The 21,637-nt window shown below is 38.2% G+C and overlaps 1 protein-coding gene across 1 annotated transcript in view; it reads left to right on the top strand.

Moving 5' to 3' along the window:
• LOC122793770 (scavenger receptor cysteine-rich domain-containing group B protein-like) overlaps positions 1 to 21,637 on the top strand; it is a 307,788-nt gene that overhangs the window by 253,306 nt on the left and 32,845 nt on the right. The window contains exon 2 of the mRNA XM_044061977.1: positions 7,702 to 8,013. Within this exon, the coding sequence (XP_043917912.1) occupies positions 7,702 to 8,013 (312 nt within the window). The remainder of the gene's footprint in view (positions 1 to 7,701; positions 8,014 to 21,637) is intronic.

The raw sequence follows: 21,637 nt of genomic DNA, 5'->3' as shown, positions 1-21,637 counted from the left end.
ATATGCATGACATGCTGACATCACACCGTTTAACTGCAGCCTCCGTGTAAGAGTTATAACTCTTACACGGAGGCTTCCTGAATCTGGCCCTTTATTTTGTGGTGTGGAATGGCTAACAGATCATGTTTTTTTGAAATGCAAAAGAGTGGTGAAACGCTGAAAAAATTTCCAGTAGGCTAAACTTACTAATAGGAACATGGGGTTAAAAGAGAAAAAAAATGCTGATTGTAAAAGGTTAAACTCTGACAAGAAAATGGGTCTGTTGCTGTCTTAAACAGGACAAACATATTTCTTTCAAAATGCTAAACCCTTGGACAGGACAACAGGGTTCATTGCTGTATGAAACAAGAACAAGGTTTAAGTTTGTAAGTAGCCTTCTGAAAGTGAAAATGGAGTTAACTGCATTATAGAACAAAAAAGAAAAGTATATGAAAACTTGATAAACTGGTTGTGAATTGTCTGTACTGGAAACTAGAAGCAAAAGATACAAAATGTAAAATAATGCTTGTACTGCAATCATGAAACCAAAGTAAAATTCTGATAAGATTCAGCAATATGTGTTAACCAAACAAAGTATTGCTGGCCAACTAAGTCTGTTGCAGTGGAATGAGAGGGCTTCATACCAAAGTGTCTCTAGCAGGTGGGGCAAACAAATAGCTTGCAGAACAATGCTGCAAATATGCAGAGTAAAACCCTGTTTGGAATTAATGTTTCTGGTTCCAAGGGAACTGAAATAGATGACAATGAAGGGCAGAACTGGTAAGAAACAAGAACTTATAAAAAAGCAACATACCTTATTACAGGGTCAACAAAGAACAACAAGGAGTAGATGAAGCAATGCCATATAACTTTATAAGATGATGATAGAGAAATAGGTTACAGTGTACAAATGTTAAGACAAGGGCACTATCTTCAAGTAGGAAGAGTTTGTAACTATGGTGGCACACATGATTTCTGAGCACAAAAATAAGATATTTTCAATAGACTGTTGGCTGACCTTATCTAACAAAAAAAGTACACATTTGGAACATTCAACAAAGAAATCAAATGTAGCAGAAAAGTTCAGTTCACAGCTCTCGCATTGAAGTATGCACTGGCACGAAAAAGTTCCAATACTTCTATTTATCGATAAAAATAAAAAATGTTTAAAACCATATATCCTTTTCTGACACAAAGGTTAAGCACTTTCATCTACCCACACGTAGACTTCATCAGAATATTTCATTCTGAAAGACCAAAATCCTGAAACTCAAAATCCTGAAAACACAAAATAGACATACTGATGTCATTGTGGCTTTGCTATTGTTAGCCCTGTGGTGTTAGGTCATGCGTTGGGGTCAGGTAAGTGTGCGGTTGGTTTTATTTTAGGGTTAGGGGCGGTTTAAGTGAGTTAGGGTTAGGCTGCAGGTTAGGCATGTATGCAATAGTGACAAATATTGGGGTTAGGGGCGGTTTAAGTGAGTTAGGTTTAGGGCGCGGGTCAGGTGAGTGTGCGATAGTGACGGACCTTAGGGTTAGGGTTAGGGTCAGGGTCAGTTGGTAGATATTAGTGTCTTTATAGTGACATATTAGCATTATTTGTGTTTTCAGGATTTTGAGTTTCAGGGTTTTGGTCTTTCAGGATTTTGAGTTTTCAGGATTCTGAATTTTCAGGCTTTTGGTTTCAGGATTTTGATTTTCAGGCTTATGATGTTTCAGGCTTCTGAATGGGAACCTGACAGGCATTTGAGTTTTAGACTTCATACCCTTCAGAAAGTTCATGCTAATGCAAAACCTGTTATTCTACCACCTTTCTAAGTTTGTAAGATCAGTATTTCAAAATTGTCCCTATTTGTATCACTTTTTTCATGGCTTTGTCCAGATTCCTTACTCTAAGAGGTTGAAAGGTATGAAATTCATACTGAAACTGAAACTCAGGAGGGAAAAAAGAACTGGACACTATATGTGAATGTACTAAGTCATACCTTAGAGCATTTAACTGAAATGATAAGCCTAACAGGATAGTTTGTGCCACAAAGAACTGTGCATTGCATTAAATGATTACATTGCTATCTATGCTTGTTCAAAAGCTGAACAAATTGCTGAATACTGCAAATGTGAAAAAAAAATAACAAGACATTTCTGGGCCAGCTGAGGTGGGATCTGGTTGTGCACTAATGTTTATTTCCATGCTCTAAGCTAGTAGCTTCTCCAGGGTGTATGGTGCTGCAGTTTTGGGGCAGACATGGAGGAGGGATATCTACACATGCTCTGAGTGGAGAAGGCCTTCTTATAAAAGAGATGACCACAGAAAGACAGAGACACACATACACACACACACACACACACACACACACACACACACAAACACACACATGTTGTCTTGTCTTGTGGAGACATTAAGAAACTTGGAGAGGGAGACCCAAGCTGGGTCCTGTTGAGAGAAGAGATGTTTACCCTCTGGGGAATGACATGGAAGCTAACAGTCAGATCTGTTGGAAATCTGTTAAAAGGGCATGAGATGGAAAAGGTATCATAAAAATGATGTAATATGAATAAAAAGCTGTATTTTGAGTTGGCTTGTTGGTAAGGGACTTTGTATTTTATGAAATAATTTTGAGTTTTCTCAGTGCATAATTAATGGGTTTGCATGTGCGTCAAAAAAATATATATATGTGTGTGTGTGTGTGTGTGTGTGTGTGTGTGTGTGTGTGTGTGTGTGTGTGTGTGTGTGTGTGTGTGGGCATCTATATATATATATATATATACATATATATATATATATATATATATATATATATATATATATATATATACACACACACACACACACACACATACATATAAAACAAATGAAGCGGCTCAGAACTATGACATTCACAAAACTGAAATTCAGAACAAAAAATGATCAAAAAGGAAGAACACCAAGGCACACTGTATTAGCGCTTTCATTCTATTTAATATAAAAAACTTCTTCAGAATGACTTGAAATCCACACACCCGGTTTAAATGCACAGTTTGAAAATTACATGACTATGAATACCCAGTAAAATTCATACCATCCAAAAAGTCTCGATTCATTTTCTTCCAGTCCCTAATTAACTTTCATAATCCAAATAAAAAACTTTAAATATGAAGAACGTAAGATGAAATAACTATCAAAATTCATATAAAAATGTGCTAATCCTTTCTTACAATCGTTGAGCCTGTAAAAAACATTTAATGCTGATACATTCATTTAAGCCTGTTTTTTATCGGCTACTAGTCTCAATTGCCTTTCATCTTCTTTGCAATCCAGCAGTTTTATAGTCTCCACTGAACTCATCAACTCATAATGTGTAAAATAAGAAAGCACTGTTCTCTCTAACCCTCTATTATGATGTGTAATTGCCAGTGCTATAGTTTTCAATACTTGGAGGTTGATGGTTATGGTCATGTTTGTTTCTTGACTAGGATAGTCTGGCAAAACCTATTTTCAGCAAAGGCAGGAAAGAAAAACCCTAACACAAATAGTAAGTAGCACACATGATAACAATCCATAAAACACATCACAATTGTAGACTGTTAAAATTAAAATCACTGAAGAAAATTGTGCACAAATGGGTAACAATGAAAGAAATATTCAGTTTTGGGATACGTTCTATGCAGATACTTTTTTAAATATTTTAATTGAAATTCTATATATTAGAACAAAAACACTAACAGAATAAAACTACAACTTTTTACACAAGTTCTTCCTATATTCATCATTAAAATTCATTAAACTGCAAAACAATATACTGATCATAGTAACAATAAACCAAACAGTGAAGCACTCATAATAGGAACACCTAATCAATTTACTTCATACATTAACAAATTTACCTCATACATTAACAAAACAAAATAACATACATACTCAGCATATGGCTTACCAAAACTGATCCAGATGCTACATAATTTGAAAGCAAGCTATGAGGAAAAATGCTAGGGAGATGCTAAACATATTATGACTAGTAACAGGACTGCATATATGCACAAAGCATAGCATTGTATTTTGGGCCTCTAGCTAATTCTCAGTTTAAAGAAGTGCTATACCCCACGAGTACTTCTGGAGCTATGTTTTTACAATTAAACACGGCCCTAGCATATCTATGCCTGTGGTGGGTATTAGTTTTGGAAAATTATTGTAAAAATAAATTCTAGCTATCTGTAGAGAACTACGTAAGAACTAATTAGAATAGTTACTATGTTTTACAGTTGCAAAGAATAAGGAACATATTTGCAGAGTTATAGCCAACTAATTCCAGCCATGGCAGTCAGTTTCATGAATCATGTCCATGACTGTCCTACCAAAACCTAAAAAATCAAAAATCTGTTTGCCATCCAGAAATAAGCATGGAATACTGAGATCTAGCAAGGTAAACCATATATTACAGAGGAGCTTGATGTGCAAAGGAAAAGCAACAGCATGATCTTGGGGTGATATAGCTGAAGGCACGGGAGTGCAGAGAGTGATGAATGTGCACCAATGCCTGGCCATTAATAATGAGAAATGAATGAAAGGTGCAATGGCAAGTCACTCACAGTCAGACCAGAAAGCAGCTATATCTTTGCTTTGGGAAGAGCAAATAAAATGTATTTGATTTTCAGAACCAAAGAAAAGTTCTTTATTTATCTGCTATTTCATTTTTTCCTTAGCAATTTGCAGTCACATTCCCACAGCATGACTGGCGATTAAATAGATTTTCTTTCTACCAGTTTGAGGATACTGTCATTCTAATGACATTTCTATAGAAAGAATAAAGCAAACATTAATGAGTTATTTTTTAACCCTCACCCCCACACCTAGCTGTTCACACAGTTGGGCATATATCCTGCAAGCGTAACCCAAACAATGGCAGTAACTCAACAAGAAGCTTCTTTAGTTATTTGTTGATGGAAAACCAACAAGTGAAGAAAACCAATCTAGAGGCCTTTAGTCAGGGATTTTGCCGCATTCATCATAAAAATGCTTTGCTCCATAAATTTCCAGATGTAGGAGACATCTTTAAATGGTGATGCCAGCCAAAAGAATATGTTTGTCAATACCAGATGATGTAATACCTTACTCAACACAAGATTTAATTCATACTTGTAGCAGTTCAGTTGTTGTGACATTTTGGTGTGGTACACTGTTAATAGATTTGTCCTTAGTTTTAAAGCGTTTGTCTTACTTCTGAGATAAGAGATTGTAAAACAGAGCACTATCTTTACTCTGTTATCTGAAAGACATTACAAATGAGGGCTCTACATAAAGATACCAGAAAAAAATGGATGGTGATGTGTGACTAATGTGAATATTCCAGCTGATGAGCAGCAAAACATGCTGTGGGCACATATATGACACATCCTGTTGCTTCATTTAACTTTATAAAGTTAGCGCTGCTGATGTCAGCAACCGTATCCTGCAGCTGTCAACAAAGTTGTGAAATCAAGCTGCATTCACTAAGGCAAGCGGTGCATGGCCTCTGATGTTAACTGGGTAAACACAGACATGTCTGCTCAGCAAGTTCACTTAAATGTCAGGTTTGCGCTGTGTTACACAATTATATCTGCTTCTTTTTGTATGCATTAGGGCAAGAGTTTTTTCAAGAGAGCAATACACGGGTACTACAAAGCAGGATAGTGGTTACGCATGTATTTTTTATATTTGCTAAGTGAGTAGGGTAGAGTCATCTGAGAATCCTTTTCATCCATGACCCAAGTGGATAAAAAAACAGCTTACATAATAACAGGAAAATCTTCATAACAAATTGTCAGGTAAAATACAGACGTGAATGCATGTAGCAATCATTCAGAAGTTAACTAATTCTTACATACCATCAAACTTTGCATAGAATTATTTTGTCCCCCAAATCATAAGTACTTACTAGACATGTGGTCCAGAAGAGCAGTGAGAACCCTAGCCCAAGTGTCCCAGAGCACTGTTTGGTTAGCTGATTTGCTCAGAGTCAGACAGTAGGACAATGAAAGCTGAGGGAATCAAACACTAGACTACAGGACTCAGTAACAGCTCTCTACCAATAATGATGTTCATTGTTCTTATACAGAAACAGTTCCTTTAAGCAAACGGGCTGTACTTCCTGGCATTTTGTCCTTATTTATTATCTGTCAGGCTTCCTGTGTGTGCGGCTTCCCTAGTTTAGCACCCCTTCCAGGAGTTGTGTAGTTCAACACTGTGTTTACTTTCATTAATGGTCAACGAGATTATGTGAAAGGGTTGCAGATACATTAGTGTCTTTATACACACCTGCATGATTGTTACTTGCTCCTCTACTTTTGTTAGCCCCTTAGTGAGGACCCATCAGTGTGGTTCAACACCCCGCAGCCTAACTGCATCTGTACACACACAGCAGATTTGTCAGTGGCAGCTTAAGGCTGCCCCGGAGGCCGGCTTTCTTTGCATAATATCAGTATACAAATTCAAATGGTGGAGAGTTTCATTATATGCATTCACTGGCCAGCATTGATTCCCATCCTTGAATCACTTAGGGAATTACTTTGTGTTTTTTCTGTGCAATACCATTACTTGGGAAGCATCTTGTCTATGAATCTTGCCAAGTATCTTTCCTGCTTCCAGTTTCTCTGAAATTTAAAAATGCTTCACATTTCTTTCTTTTGCAGATCATGCGATGTGCCATATTTTTCTTTGTTGCTTAACTTTAATCATACATTTATGATTGTACCAAATGGAAATCTGCCACACTAAGCAAGAAAGTCAACAAAATATTTCATTAAATACTTATACAATGACTAAATGACCTAAAATTGCACACAACTAAGACAGCTTTAGTAACAAGACACATGCTGGCCACTTAAAAATTGTGACAAGAAACTGAAAAAGTATTACTTAAAACTTAAATCAAGTTTTTTTACATAAAATATGTATTGGTTCTATTTTTCTGTAAACATTAGTAAATGTTCTAATAAAGCAAAGTAGGTCAGATTAAGATGAGATCTGGACAGGTTTAACAAATGATTATAAACAGGATATATTTAATCTGTGGATATGTAATTCTGTGCATTGATTTTAACATGTGCTAGATCTTTTTAATGCACACCTTACCATGGCATGCGATATGCAGTTACAGAAAAAAAAAAAACATGCAGCACTTTGGCATATTTCAGTACTTGTTAAATAACTGCTAATACCACCACTTGACTCTAGGAGATTTGGTCACATTGACTGATGTGAAACATGGACCCCATGTTAAGAGTTATAAAATGAGGTTGATAAAAATGATGACAACAACCACTGCCCCTCTACATACATGTGACATTAGCGTGCACACAAAATTAAAATGATGCAGTTAGCAAGTTCTAACACTCCATGACAACTCCTCGAGATGGGATACCAAAATTGAATGATTTACAGAAAACACATTAATAAGATGAGGGATTTAGATGTTTGGACTTTACTGATGCTGACTTCTTGGTTGCATAATACAATCAGAATGTGCACATCTAATAAAAAGTCTGGTCATCAATTAGAGTACATATCATTCCTCACCACAGGGCCCAGATCTTTCCTGGGCCAATGCAGAAAAGTGTGTTAACAGATGGATATGATGTAATATAGGTATTCAGGCTGAACTTATTACTGTCTTCTTTAACTTAATGCATACAGAAAACAGATGTTTTAGTATTAAAGCTAAATGTCAAGCACATTAAGTAAACCTGAATTCTGCTTCTATATTTCAGGTGACAATGGACCAAGACTGACAGGGGGTGCAGGTATGTGCTCTGGGAGAGTTGAAATACTGCATGGAGGCAAGTGGGGCACAATCTGTGACAAATACATGGATCTGCAAGATGCAAATGTGATCTGTGAACACCTAAACTGTGGCGCAGCTGCTGCTGTCCTCAAAGGGGCTTACTTTGGAGAGGGACGTGGCCCTATATGGAAGGATCATTTTCTCTGTCGGGGTGATGAGCTATCTCTGAGGGAATGCTCAGTTACATGGGTGCAACACAACTGCACTCATGAGAATGATGCCAGCATTCTTTGTTCAGGTAAGCTGTTTTGATCAGTTTATCATTCAGACTTATGATACAACACATTTCTTTAAGTATTACCAGAACAGAATAGCAGAAGAGCTATATGATGCATAGAAATCTGTTTTACTCAATTATTTTTATTAAAATCAAGGTATCCTTTGAATCAGACTACAGTTTACTGTTTTATTTAGCATGTATTACACATATGCCATTTCTTGATTAAATAAGCATTAATAGGTTACATACTTAACAACAATGATGAAATGTTATAGGTGTGTAATGTGTGTCATAAATCTTAATAATTGCATGCTACAGCATTTATCTAGGCTTTAACAGCTGATCAGTGCTGTACTGTATTTCATAACGTCTGCACTGCAATCAGGGCATGAAGTTTACTCTTATAGTAGTCTGAAAGGACGTGCTGCTTAGTAAACTTATTAACACTCCCACTGGTATATCATTTACACATTATCTAGTTGCTGAAAAATATAGGCAGGACCTGCCTGAATCTCAACACTCAGGACAGACCGGATCACGCGGAGCATGCCATCTCCCATCTGCAAAATACACTGTAGGTTTTTCTACTAAAACGCCCTATTATACAGCAAATATTGTGTTTCTAACTATATTACTAGAGTTAGAACTTCAGGCGAGCACACTATGTCTCTATGGCCCACTCTCTAACATCCTAGAAGCAGTATGCCACTCGCACAGCCCCCAGTCTCCTGATATTCATCATCTTTTCTACCTGCTCTATCCCGCTGTATATCCAGTTCTTTTAGTCTACTTCCCGTCTTCTTTCTTTTCAAGCCTTTTTTTTCCTCCTGCTCATCTTCCTTCTATGGTAATGCTCCCAGCATATTATTGCTCTATCCTTTGAGCTTGCCTCAGATTTACACATTGTAATTTGAGCAATTGTCATTTCACCACTTTATGCCTTTTTTTTTGCTCTCCACCTGAACTCACTCTGATTACCCAAGCTCTTTGACTGGCTGATAGGTTTTCTTTATCCAGAAGAGTCACTTCCCGCGCCTGTTATATATGCCCCTCCCATCTCCTGACTGTTGTTGCAGCCCCCCTAGCCCTACTCCTCCCCCATAGGCATACCTGAGGTTACTTAGTGTTTCTGTTCTGACAGGCACCATCTTTACTGTTTATGCTCTTGACCCCACAGCAACCCTAGCCCTTTCTCCGGAGACATACTTTACCCGCCAAGTAGGTGTTTTTTTTTGTGTTATCCTTTCTACTTACCTCGCTATTTATGTATCGTGTATCTGTAATGTAATTGGTTTCTCTTGTTTGCACCTACATGCTCTCAAAGTTTACATGTTATGTACTGTTTGCAATGAAGTTTATCTTGCTGTTACACTGGCTACCAAATCTTTGCATGAGTAACCTGATGGAGATATTGCTGTTTACCCGTTTACTACACAGTACCTGTTGCTAGCATGTGATAAGATTCTATCATTAGGAATGCATTCTGATAACAGCAGCTCTCTCCACTCCATAATAACATTATTACTCTAAGCAGTTGCCTGTTATTGGTATAGCAGAAACGAGGGCTCTATGTATCTACTGCTGTTGTCTCACTCATTTATCTAGAACATATGTGTCTATTTCTGTAATGATATGTAGTCACAAAGCCTGTATATTGCTTAGCTAGTGCTATTTACTTTTATAAAACACGTATTGCTGTTTTCTGTGTTAGTTGTAAAGCCTGTACATTGCTGCTTAGGCATGTTAATAGCCAGGCCTGCTTGTATTCTCTTGTATAAGCTCAATCTCTGATATTAGAGCTAATACTGCTCAATGCCTTGTATTATTATGTGTTTAACCTCTTGAGAAACAGAGTCAACATTGACCAATGCCCATTGTTATCAGCAAACTGTATCAACCTCATGTCAGTTTCTCTACTTGTACAAATTAGTTTTTTACTAAATTGGGGTTGTTTACGCTACCGTGGTACTAATCACTAACCATGCCATCACCTCTCACCTATCTAATTTATCTCCTCCTCCCCCTCCTCTCTTATTTTTCACAACCCTGATGTTATTATGACCTGTGGATACCCTGCTGACTTTCTTCACGACCATCCAGTCTCATTGCTCTGTTAATGCAAATATAACATCTGCCTCTCCTAGCTGTAAATAAAACTCTTGTTTTTTTTTCTATTTTTTCCCACAATTTCCCTACGTACAGACTGCGCTCTCAGTCCCAGATAGGGCCTGCCTGAATCACAACACTTAGGATCTGCCTGAATCACAACACTTAGGATCTGCCTGAATCTCAACACTCAGTACAGACCAGAACATGTGGAGCATGTCAATCTGCAAAATACCCTGTTGGTTTTTCTACTAAAACGCCCTATTATACACTGAATATTGTGTTTCTGACTATATTACTAGAGTTAGAACTTCAGGTGAGCACACTATGTCTCTATGGCCCACTTTCTAACAACCTAGAAGCAGTATTCCACTCACACAGCCCCCAGTCTCCCTATATTCACCCTTGTCGCCACCTGCTCTATCCCGCTGTATATCCACTTCTTTTACTCCACTTCCCGTCTTCTTTCTTTTCAAGCCTTTTTATCTACTCCTGCTCATCTTCCTTCTATGGTAATACTCCCAGCATATTATTGCTCTATCCTTTGAGCTTTCCTCAGATTTACACATTTACAGCTTGTACGTGTAATTTCAGCAATTGTCATTTCACAACTTTATGCCTTTTTTTTGCTCTCTACCTGAACTCACTCCATTTACCCAAGCTCTTTGACTGGCTGACAAGTTTTCTTTTTCCAGAACAGTCACTTCCCGCACCTCAACCTGCTCAGTTCGCCCACACTACGCTCGGGCTCACTCCGTTCACCTACCAACCCCATTCGCACCACCCCCTATTTCATTAGATTTATACATTCACCCCTGACCACACCCCCTCTCACCCCATTTCCCCCAACACTTTCCAATCACTATTTCCTTCCTACTATCGACCAAGCACATTCGTTTTTATTACTCATTACTCCCTCAAACCACTAATGTCATAAATATCCAGTTCTATAACCCCTTAACTAGTCCCTAAGACACACATAATGTCTACTCTCAAACCAGTTAATACAAATATCTTCCTTCTCAGTATCTTAACCACTCCCATTCTTTTTCTGGCTGCCATAGCAACCTGTCATATAGGAACTCTCCCCTCAGACTTTCCTCACCCACTTGTACTTCTCCCCTAACCAACCATTCTCACACTCACTCCTTCCCTATAGCACCATCTCTCTTTATGCATACTCCTTACTTATTACTTAAACTTAAGCTTTTTCCTCTGCCTACCTCAACTATTATAACCACCCCTTATAGCCATTCATCTATTGTAACCAAAACAAGACACCATCCCCATTATAACCTCTTCAATTACCTCAGAAAATTAATAGTTAATGTCCTACTATCTAGAGATATACACCCAAACCCAGGACTCACCCACTGCTCTTCTCATCCAGCTTACCCCTCACAACTACACAACTCCATAACTAATACGTCCCATATTCCCACATCCACTTCCACTAAGAACATAACTATACTTTTTGTGAACATTCAAAATACCATGAATAAAATCTCCCCTTTCCATGCCTGGGTATATTCACATATCCCTGATAAACTTTGCCTCTCTGAAGCCTGGCTCAAGCCCCATATAGCAGATAATTAAATAGTTCCACCTGGTTACTATATCCTAAGGCATGATTGTATCAAAAAGAAAGGTGAAGTTGTGGCTATCTCATATTCTAACCAGCTCACCATTCACCCTCTCACAAGCACTCCCCCAGATTTTCACCCTGCTAAAATCCTCATAGCCAACTGCCATTTAAACACTCACAAAAGGTTAGCCATTGCTGCCATCTATATTCCCCCTGGGAATAACATCCCTATCTTAGAACACATTCTCTCCTGGATCTCCCTTAACATCACCTATGAGACTGTTTTCTAGGGAGATGTAAACACTGATTGGAATTCCTTAACCACTGAAAGCCTAAACTCCTCCATGAACCTCTTTGGCTTCACCCAACTGATTTCTAAGCCAACCCATCTAAATAAGCACAGCAACCATAGCTCCACCCTTAACTGGATCCTCACCTGTAATCCCAATCTTTACCATAACTCCTCTGCTCTACCTGATGTACTTAGTACAAACCCCAACAATACAAAGACTACCATAAACTCTCTAACTTTAATCCTGATACTTTCAACACCCTGTTCTCTTCAATTAACTGGTCCTTCTTCCACAATCTTCCCCTGGAGAATGCTGATCCTGCCTTTAACATTTTCCTAGATACAATCAACTCCCTAGCCCCTATCAGAAAGCTAAGGATTAAAACTCATTATGCCCTCTCTCTTAAACAAGACACCAAAACCCTAATGAGCAAGAGAGAGAGTGCCTGGAAAAAAATGGAACAAATCCAAATCCATTTCTGACCTTCATACATACAGACAGCTCTGCAATCTAACAAAAAAGATCATCCTTGATAAACAATTTTTTTTCCATAAACCACTTAATAATCCTCACTCTAACCCACCCCCCCCCCCAAAAAAAAATTCTGGAAATCTGTTAATAAGCTGTTACACCCTAGGAGCTCATCTTCCCCTAATCCCAGCCCAAACAGATCCTACACCAAGATTGCTATGCTTTTAAATTCCCACTTCATTAACTCCATCCATAACCTCACGAAAACCAATAGTGCTACATACCCCTCACCACCAGTCACCACCAGCTTGACCACCTTCTCCCTTAAACATGTTCCCACATCCTATATTAAATCACTTCTGACCAAACTAAAAAAATGCTCTCCTGATTTCCTAAAACTAGCTGTTAACTCTATTGCTTTCCCTATATCTATATTAATCAACATATCTATCAAAGAATGCTCTGTACCTGAAATCTGGAAAAAATTCTATGTTATCCCATTACATAAAGTCAGTACTGCAACTGACCCCTCTAACTTTAGACCTATTTCCACCTTATCTCCCCTGTCTAAAATTCTTGAAAAATTTATCCACAAACAGCTTCTTAATCATATTCTCCAGGAAAATCTCCTGACCCCCACACAACATTTCTTTTGGCCAAATCAGAGTACTGCTACTACCCTGACATCCTTCATCAATACTATCACTAAATCATGTGATACCAGTAAATTAATTTCCAGCCTGTTTCTGGATCTATCCAAAGCTTTGGATACTGTTTCGCACGGATTACTACTATTCTAACTTGCCTCTCTTAACCTCTCAAGCTCTAATATTTCATGGTTCCCCAGCTATGTCTCAAATAGATTTCCGGCTGTGAGATGGCAGTCAAACTACTCTCTCTTTCTTCCTGTACAAACTTGGGTGCCCCAAGGCTCCATACTTGGTCACCCTACTTTTCAACATCTTTATTAATGACCTCCACTCTTCCTGTCCACTGTCTACCTTTATACAGTATTCTGATGACTCTACAATTATCTCCTGATCTGACAGCATCACACACCTTTATACCCTCACTTAAGAATCCTTCCACTCCATTGAAAAATGTCTTTCTTCCCACCAACTTCTACTAAATCCTAAGAAAACTAAACTCTTCTTGTTTCTCCCTATCTCCCTTCAGCATCATAAATCTTCCTTCTCTGTCTCCTCCCTGAATAATGCTACCATCTCATCTGAACCCCACACCAAGCTCTTAGGTGTTATAATAGATGACCATCTGAAATTTAACCTACACACTCAGCAGTGTATTAAAAAGACCCATAAAAACTAGGTCTGCTTTATAGACATAATAAATACCTTACAAATGCCTCCAGACTCTCCCTTGCACAAACTTTTCTAGTCCCCACTCTCCTCTATGCTGCCCCTATTCTCACACACCTTCAGTCAAATATTCTTACTAAACTTGAACTTACCTATAACAAAATAGCTTGATTTGCCTCCAACCTATCTTACTGCATCCACCACTGCATCTCACTAAGAAATTTACAGTGGCTGGAATTTCATCTCCAACTCCTAATAATCTCTTGGCTCATTCAGTTCTACATCAACCTTCTTCCTGTCCTTCTCTTTCCACTCTCATCCAGCCTTATACTCCCAAATGCTCCCTCCACAGCTCACAACAGAACCTTGTGCAAGTATATAGACCCAATAAAAATATTGGAAGCAATCATGTAAATATTGTATATACATAGTAGTGTGTAGTTATGTAATTGAAAAATAATAAAGACGGATTATTGAAAAAAAAAATTATGCAAGCTATTGTCCAGGCACAGATTATCCAAACTATATTTAATATTTTGCATTCTACGTAAGAAAACAAAAAACACTTTTATTTGTTCTACTGACACTCAGAATAAACCTGAATTCTATTCACTTTCAAAAAAAAAAAAAAAAAATATTGGAAAAGTACTTTATAGCTATTCCATTACAAATGCCTGGAATAAACTACCCCACAATGTCAGATGTATCACTGAACCAAACACCTTTAAAATAGCAATTAAAGACTACTTCCACAAATCATGGACATGCCTCTGCCAGGACCCAACATAAACTACCTTCCACTACCACTGAGTGCTGCCCTCTTAGCTACTATCATACTAGTCCTACTACAGGCCACCCCCCCCACCTGCTCTCTGTTCTTTCTAACCTCTACTCCACATACTCTTCTTCTGCTTCTCTTCCACACTTTACCAGCATTAACCTTATATATCTTAGTACTTTTTCACCTCATATATTCTTTACTAGTGCTACTTTCTGTATGCCTCTTTCCCTTACTACAATGTCACTTCCTAAATCTACTTATAAACTGATCATACTTTGTTATCATCAAGCATTTATCCGAGTTAGTCCCTGATGATAAATCCCCGTCTTACTGGTATTTTCTCATTTTCTACAGAATGTCTTTCTCATGTAAAAAAACTAAACTTATTATGTATAGTTATCCATTGTTTAATTCAGATTTTTTATTTCATTTTTTTACTTGACTTGTAACAAATGCCTGTGCTAAGGAATGTCTCTGCATTGTAATACTGGTGCTTTTCTCCTCAGGTCTCTGCTGAAAAAGGGCTTTGCCCAGTCAGACCAACCTGGTTAACAAATGTCAAATAAATAAATAAATAAAATATATTTTAGACATATACTAGTTTTTTGAATAACTCTCAGTAAACAGTGGTAATGGCACTGATAGGACATTAACATTTAAGGAGGACTGACTCTAGCTGTGGCATTAATGAAGAAGATAAAAAATGTGAAAAGTATCCTGTGTTTAATACTGCTCATGCACTGATAAAATTCTTCTCACTCTCATATTGATAGATTGTACAAGACTGCTGAACTCCACTTGTGACATTGGGGAACTAGTGCTACACATTTCACATTTTGCATTGCCAAACACAGCTTTTAATGTGCAATTTATAAACATTGTACACAGTGGAGTATGGATGGCATGCCTCAGAAAAGCATATTAAAGCCCTATGTGTTCCAGTGGAAATGCTGCACTGTGAGATAAGACACTGCATGCAGTCATGACATTGCCTAGCCACAGTACACTATGTATAGGGTACACATGCAAAGGATCATATACAGTTCACAAGCACTAAACTAGCTACATATCACCTGTTCTGAATGGGGTAACTAGCAGGACTCCAACCATGCACATACTTTTGTTGTCCCGAATGGAGTAACCTACAGGACTCCAACCATGCACATACTATTGTTGTCCCAAATGGGGTAACTTACAGTACTCCAACCACACGCATACATTTGCTTTCCCAAATGGGGTAATTTACAGGACTCCAACCATGCACATACAATTGTTGTCCCAAATGGAGTAACTTACAGGACTCCAGCTACACACATACTTTCATTGTCCCAAATGGGGTAATGTACAGGACTCCAACCATGCACAAACTTTCACTATCTTTAATGGACTGTAACCACCCACATACTTTTGTTGTCCTAAATGGGAGAACTTACACGACTCCAACCATGCACATACTTTTATTGTCCCTAATGGGGTAACTTACAGGACTTCAACCACACACTTACTTTTGTTATCCCAAATGTGGTTATCACAAAAGGAGATACTGCCAACCCAGCTAGCTGGAATTTTGTACATAGTTATATGTCATTTGTGAATAATAACATGATTTATATAGAAGTGTAACAAAAGGAGATACTGCCACCACAACTGTTTGGAATTTTGCAAATGGTTATGTGTCATTTGTGAATGTCAACATACTTCATATAAGATGCTTATGTTACAAAAGTATTAGGACTGTATGTTATGTGGATATCAAACTGCTGGTACTGAAGTGTGTATTAAAAAGAGTGTGCAAAGTACTGAGCTTAAAAAAATGTAACCACGGTGTACCTTATGGGAAAAGAACAGAAATGTGCATGCACTATTGTATCTCTTTAGATGTATATATTTTAACAATGGAAACTGGAATACCAGAGGTTAACTTCAGAAAAATATAAATTAAATTACTTGATGGCCATGTAATAAAAGGATGTTATCTCTCAATTTCAGTCCAGTACTAGACACAATGTCTATAACTGGAAGTTTTTTATATTGTCTTGGAAGTGTTTATTGTTTTATGACTTCTAGGATATGCCTCATATCTAAGAAAAGCCCTTGTTTATGTATTTTTACAGGTAGATGCTAAATGCTACCAGCTGCATTAATGGTTATTTCGCCTAGGATAAAGAAGTGATGTCATTCTGCAAGCTAGCCCAGCAGTAATATTTGAGACATTAAGAACTCTCTGAGTGAGACTGAGTATTCTGTATTTTGTCTTTCACCTGACAGCATCAGCTGAAAGACCCATTCACCACATCTGCCTTGCTTGCTCTGTATGTATGTCTAGGGGACAGTAATTTCTCTTAGATACACTCAGGAATATAGCAAAGCTTAATTTAGATGTTTTTTTCTTTATTTATCTGAGACTGTCCTGCAATGCTGTTTTAAATATTTCCTGTGATTTTGAACTCTGGTGTAACTGTGATCATATACCGAGTATTTTCTTGTTCTTTTCTAGTTTATTATTAAATTTAAACCTTTCATTGTGGCTGATATTTGTGAGGCATATTTAATTTCTGAGAGTACTTGCATATTTATTTGGTTGCACTGTGGGCCTCTTCTAATAGCCTTGCTCTTTGTCAAACTACCATTTGTACTGATAATAACATTACACAGTAAGATTGGACACCCTTTGTTAAGGCCCTTAAAGTAGCTGATAAGGAGTGACTGGTGGCAGGGGAAACTACCTTATAGTCTGAGCAGAAGGTGGCATAGCTAGTAAACCTGTGCCAGCCTTTCCCAGGTGTGTGTGTGTGTGTGTGTGTGTGTGTGTGTGTGTGTGTGTGTATGTGTGTGTGTATGTGTATGTGTGTGTGTGTGTGTGTGTGTGTGTGTGTGTGTGTGTGTGTGTGTGTGTGTGTGTGTGTGTGTGTGTGTGTGTGTGTGTGTCAACTACTTGGGCAGGGACATGAAGCACTTGTTGGACAGAGAGGGTGCTGGAGGTCTTGGTTTTGTTACTCAGCTGAGATTTCAACTCTATAGCTGTGCTACTGAGCAGTCTTACTGGGAATCTGGAAACAGAGGAAGAAACCAGCCCTGGACTGACTGTGGTCTGTGTGAAGATTGGGGAGAGATGGGCAAAGGCTGCCAGCCTACTCAAATAGAATTTGATATATAATTCTGGCATTTGTAAATAAATGTGAAATACAGGCATGTTTTCTTGAGTGTAAAAGAATACTGTGAAATGTGGAACTGCAAAATATGAGACAGCATTGCACTCTACTGGCCCAGTGAAGCATGTTGTGACCCTTTCATGTTAGAATTCAGCTCAAGTGAGTCTGGATGAAGGTTTCATGCCCATTGTTTTAAGGCTAAAGTTAAGGGCCAGAATTTGCATGTAAAATGTGCTTTATTGCTCTGGTTTCTATTAGAGTATACATGTGAAATGTCTTTTATTGTTGGAAGTTTCTGAGCAGGTGTTAGATTGCTAAATAATGCAGTTTGTGGCTTGAGAACTCAGACCAGGTGTCAAGATGATACAATATGAATACTGGGAAAATCTAAGTGTCAAAATTATGTAATTTGGGAGGGGCTCAGCAGAGTTGTTGGTTAGTGTTTAAAAACTATTGTTCAGTGAGAGACTGGAAGCATTTTGACGTTCAACATCTAACTCAGCACTTTGCCTTATGCTCACATGTAAGTTTTAGCACTGCGATTTCTTGTAGGAATAGTTAAAGCTAGTAAAGATTAATTAGGTATTTTTCTTTGAAATCAGACCTGTACTACTGTATTATTTTATGTTTCTGTGTGATCTCTGAACTCTTAGATATCTCTGTGGTGTAGTAGTTTTGTCGTGTGTTTTAATTATTTATTATTAAATATTTTTAAAACCTTCTACCTGTGGCTGGTTTATGTAGAGATAAAGTGTGCTTTAGAGTACATTATATATTTATAGAGTTTATTGTAATAAGCCCTTCCAATAAGCCTTGAGACTGATTAGTCATACTACCATTGGATTATAATATTGCACAGTAATAACTGGACACCCTTTTAAGGGCCTTTTAGTAGCTGATAATTAACTGGTTGGTGGCAGGAATTACTACCGTATGGTCTGGGTAATAGGGGCACAGCTGGAGAACCTGTGCCAGACTTTTCCCAGGAAAGTCTGTGTGGTTGTATAACTTCTTCTCAAAGTGTGTGTGTGTGCTTGTATCAGCTACCTGGGGAGAGACACGAAGCATTGGTTGGACAGAGAGGGTACTGGAGGTTTTAGCTTGCCCAGTTAGGCTGAGACCTGGACCCTATAGCTGTGCCAGTGGGGAGTCTTATTGGGGACCTGGTGAGCAAAGGAGCAACCAGCCCCAGACTGACTGTGATCTCTGTGTGCACTTAAGGGAAAGTGTACTTTACTGTGTGCATTAGTTATCCTTTCCTCTTCTTGGAGATGACCTCCCTGGTGTTACTGGTGAGGATTGAAGCTCCTTGATTGCTGGGCCAGGGCACGGCTGTCACAGTCTGTGTGCTCTTAAGGGAAATTGCACTTGATGCAGAGAGTTGCATCTGGAAATACTGTGTGTGTACTTGTCATCCTTCCAATACATGTCCCCCACTGGTGCCAGTGGTGAGGATTGAGGCTCCTTGATTGCTGTTGCTAGTGGTCGGGCATCACAGGAGTAACTTACAGGACTCCTGCCATGCACATACTTCTGTTGTCCCGAATGGGGTAACTTACAGGACTCCACCCACATACATACTTTTGTTGCCCCAAGTGGGGTAACTTACAGGACTCCACCCACACACATACTTTTGTTGTCCTAAATGGGGTAACGTACAGGACTCCAGCCACATACATACTTCTGTTATCCCACATAAAGTAACTTACAGGATTCCAACCAAGCACATACTTTCATTGTCCCAAATTAAGTAACATTCAGGACTCCAACCATGCGCATACTTTTGTTGTCCCAAATGGGGTAACTTACAGTACTCCAACAACGCACATTCTTTTGTTGTACTTTTGTTGTCCAAAAATGGATAACTTACAGGATTCCAACCACACACGCATTCTTTTATTGTCCTGAATGGGGTAACTTACAGGACTCCAACCATGTGCATACTTTTGTTGTCCTGAATGGAGTAAGTAACAGGACTCCAACCATGCACATACTTTTGTTGTCTCAAAATGGGTAATTTACAGGACTCCAACCATGCAAAAACTTTCACTGTCCTGAATGGACTCCAACCACGCACATACTTTCATTGTCCCAAATGGGGTAATGTACAGGACTCCAACCATGCACAGACTTTCACTGTCCTGAATGGACTCTAATCACACACATACCTTTGTTGTCCCGAATGGAGTAACTTACAGGACTCCAACCATGCACATACTTTTGTTGTCCCGAATGGGGTAACTTACAGGTCTCCAACCACAAACTTACTTTTATCACAAATAGGGTAATGTACAGGACTCCAACCACGCACATGCTTCTGTTGTCCTGAATGGGATAAATTATAGGACTCCAACCACTCACATACCTTTGGTGTCCCGAATGATGTACCTTACAGGACTTCAACCACTCGCATACATTTGTTGCACAATTGTCAGCACAGTGATCCCCCTTCTCTTTGGATATACTGCTTTCCATAAAGAACTGAGCAGCTCCTCAGCACTGCAGTAAAAATTATCTTTTGTACAATAAAAAAAAAACTCTACCATCACTGGAATTCTCTGCAGTACAGGTAATCTTACTACCACAAGCTCAACTTTCTCTGCCATCAGACAGTGCACTACTAGTTTTCTTGCCAGTGAGAGCATCCACAGCACCAAATCCCTGCATTAGCATAATATGGTAATGCTCTTAGCTCCACAACCACAACACCCTCACAAGTACAGCAAGTGCAACGGCCCAATAAACTCCCTATAAAGTTCAAAAACAAGGGCCAGCACAGCAGTGTGGTAAACCAAGCACTTTTAATGGCTCATAAGCACATAAACTAATAAGTAGAATACATTAAGGGTAGGGTAAATAAGAACCCAAACCCCAAAAAAGTATAGACTGGTTTCGGCTTTATTAGCCTTCCTCAGTGTAAATTCAGAGTATAATAAAATGATGAAAAAGGAACAGTCCACTGAATAAAAGGTACTCGATACAGCTGTCCCAAGGACTAAACAAGAATCTCCAGCACAAGCACGAGTCACACGATGTAAAATCAATAAAGTTTAATTATATAAAATCTCCGTTAAGCGCTTTCATCGTACATAGACTTCATCAGAACAATGATAACAGGGTTTCAATCCCCTATAAATACATACATCTGATCACCTGACTTCCTTAAATTAAAATTTAAAGTGCTAGTGCTGAATGCATTGATAATTTTATTCCATTTCTACTTCCCCTAACCATGAATATTGGCAAATAAATCATGTATAAATAATGCATATAAATAAATTAATTGCATGAATACACAATATAAATTAAAATACAATACATATACATAAAAAATATTGCATGAATACACTGAATATTTTATAGTGTACTAAATATTATTACCTTAATATTATTACCCACAAAACATATGTTATTTCACTGATGAATGCCCTTGACCCCTAGGTGACTCCCCAGGTGTAATCTAAATTAGCCAGTCAGGTATTATCTAGTATAGGCTTAATTGAAATATGCTCATTAATTCCTGGATATACTGAGGCATTGAGTTTAATTTGCCACCTAACTTCTTTGTCACTGACTACCTTTTTAATATCACCCCCTCTCACATTATGTTTAACTAATTCTAATATGCCAAATTTAAAGGATACACAGTCCTTACTACTATTCAGGTGTTTCCATAAGGCGTTGTTGTCATCATGTTTCTTAATACTGTAATAGTGGTCATAAATCCTATTACGTAAACACCTGATAGTCTTCCCTACATAGTAGCAGGGACAATGTGTGCATACTGCTAGGTATACCAAATTCTTAGACCTGCAATTGCCCTTCTGGAATATGATATTGGTTTTATTATAATTATGCAAAGTGGTACTAGTAACATCAATAATATCAATAATATATTGGCATTGTTTGCACGTGCCACACTTAGTAGTACCTAGGGG

Source organism: Protopterus annectens, chromosome 1.part0 (assembly GCF_019279795.1).
Source record: "Protopterus annectens isolate FY-2018-M chromosome 1.part0, PAN1.0, whole genome shotgun sequence".
Lineage (NCBI taxonomy): Eukaryota > Metazoa > Chordata > Ceratodontiformes > Protopteridae > Protopterus > Protopterus annectens.
Note: the sequence above shows the minus strand (reverse complement) of the source record. Positions and strands in the feature narration are given on the sequence as shown.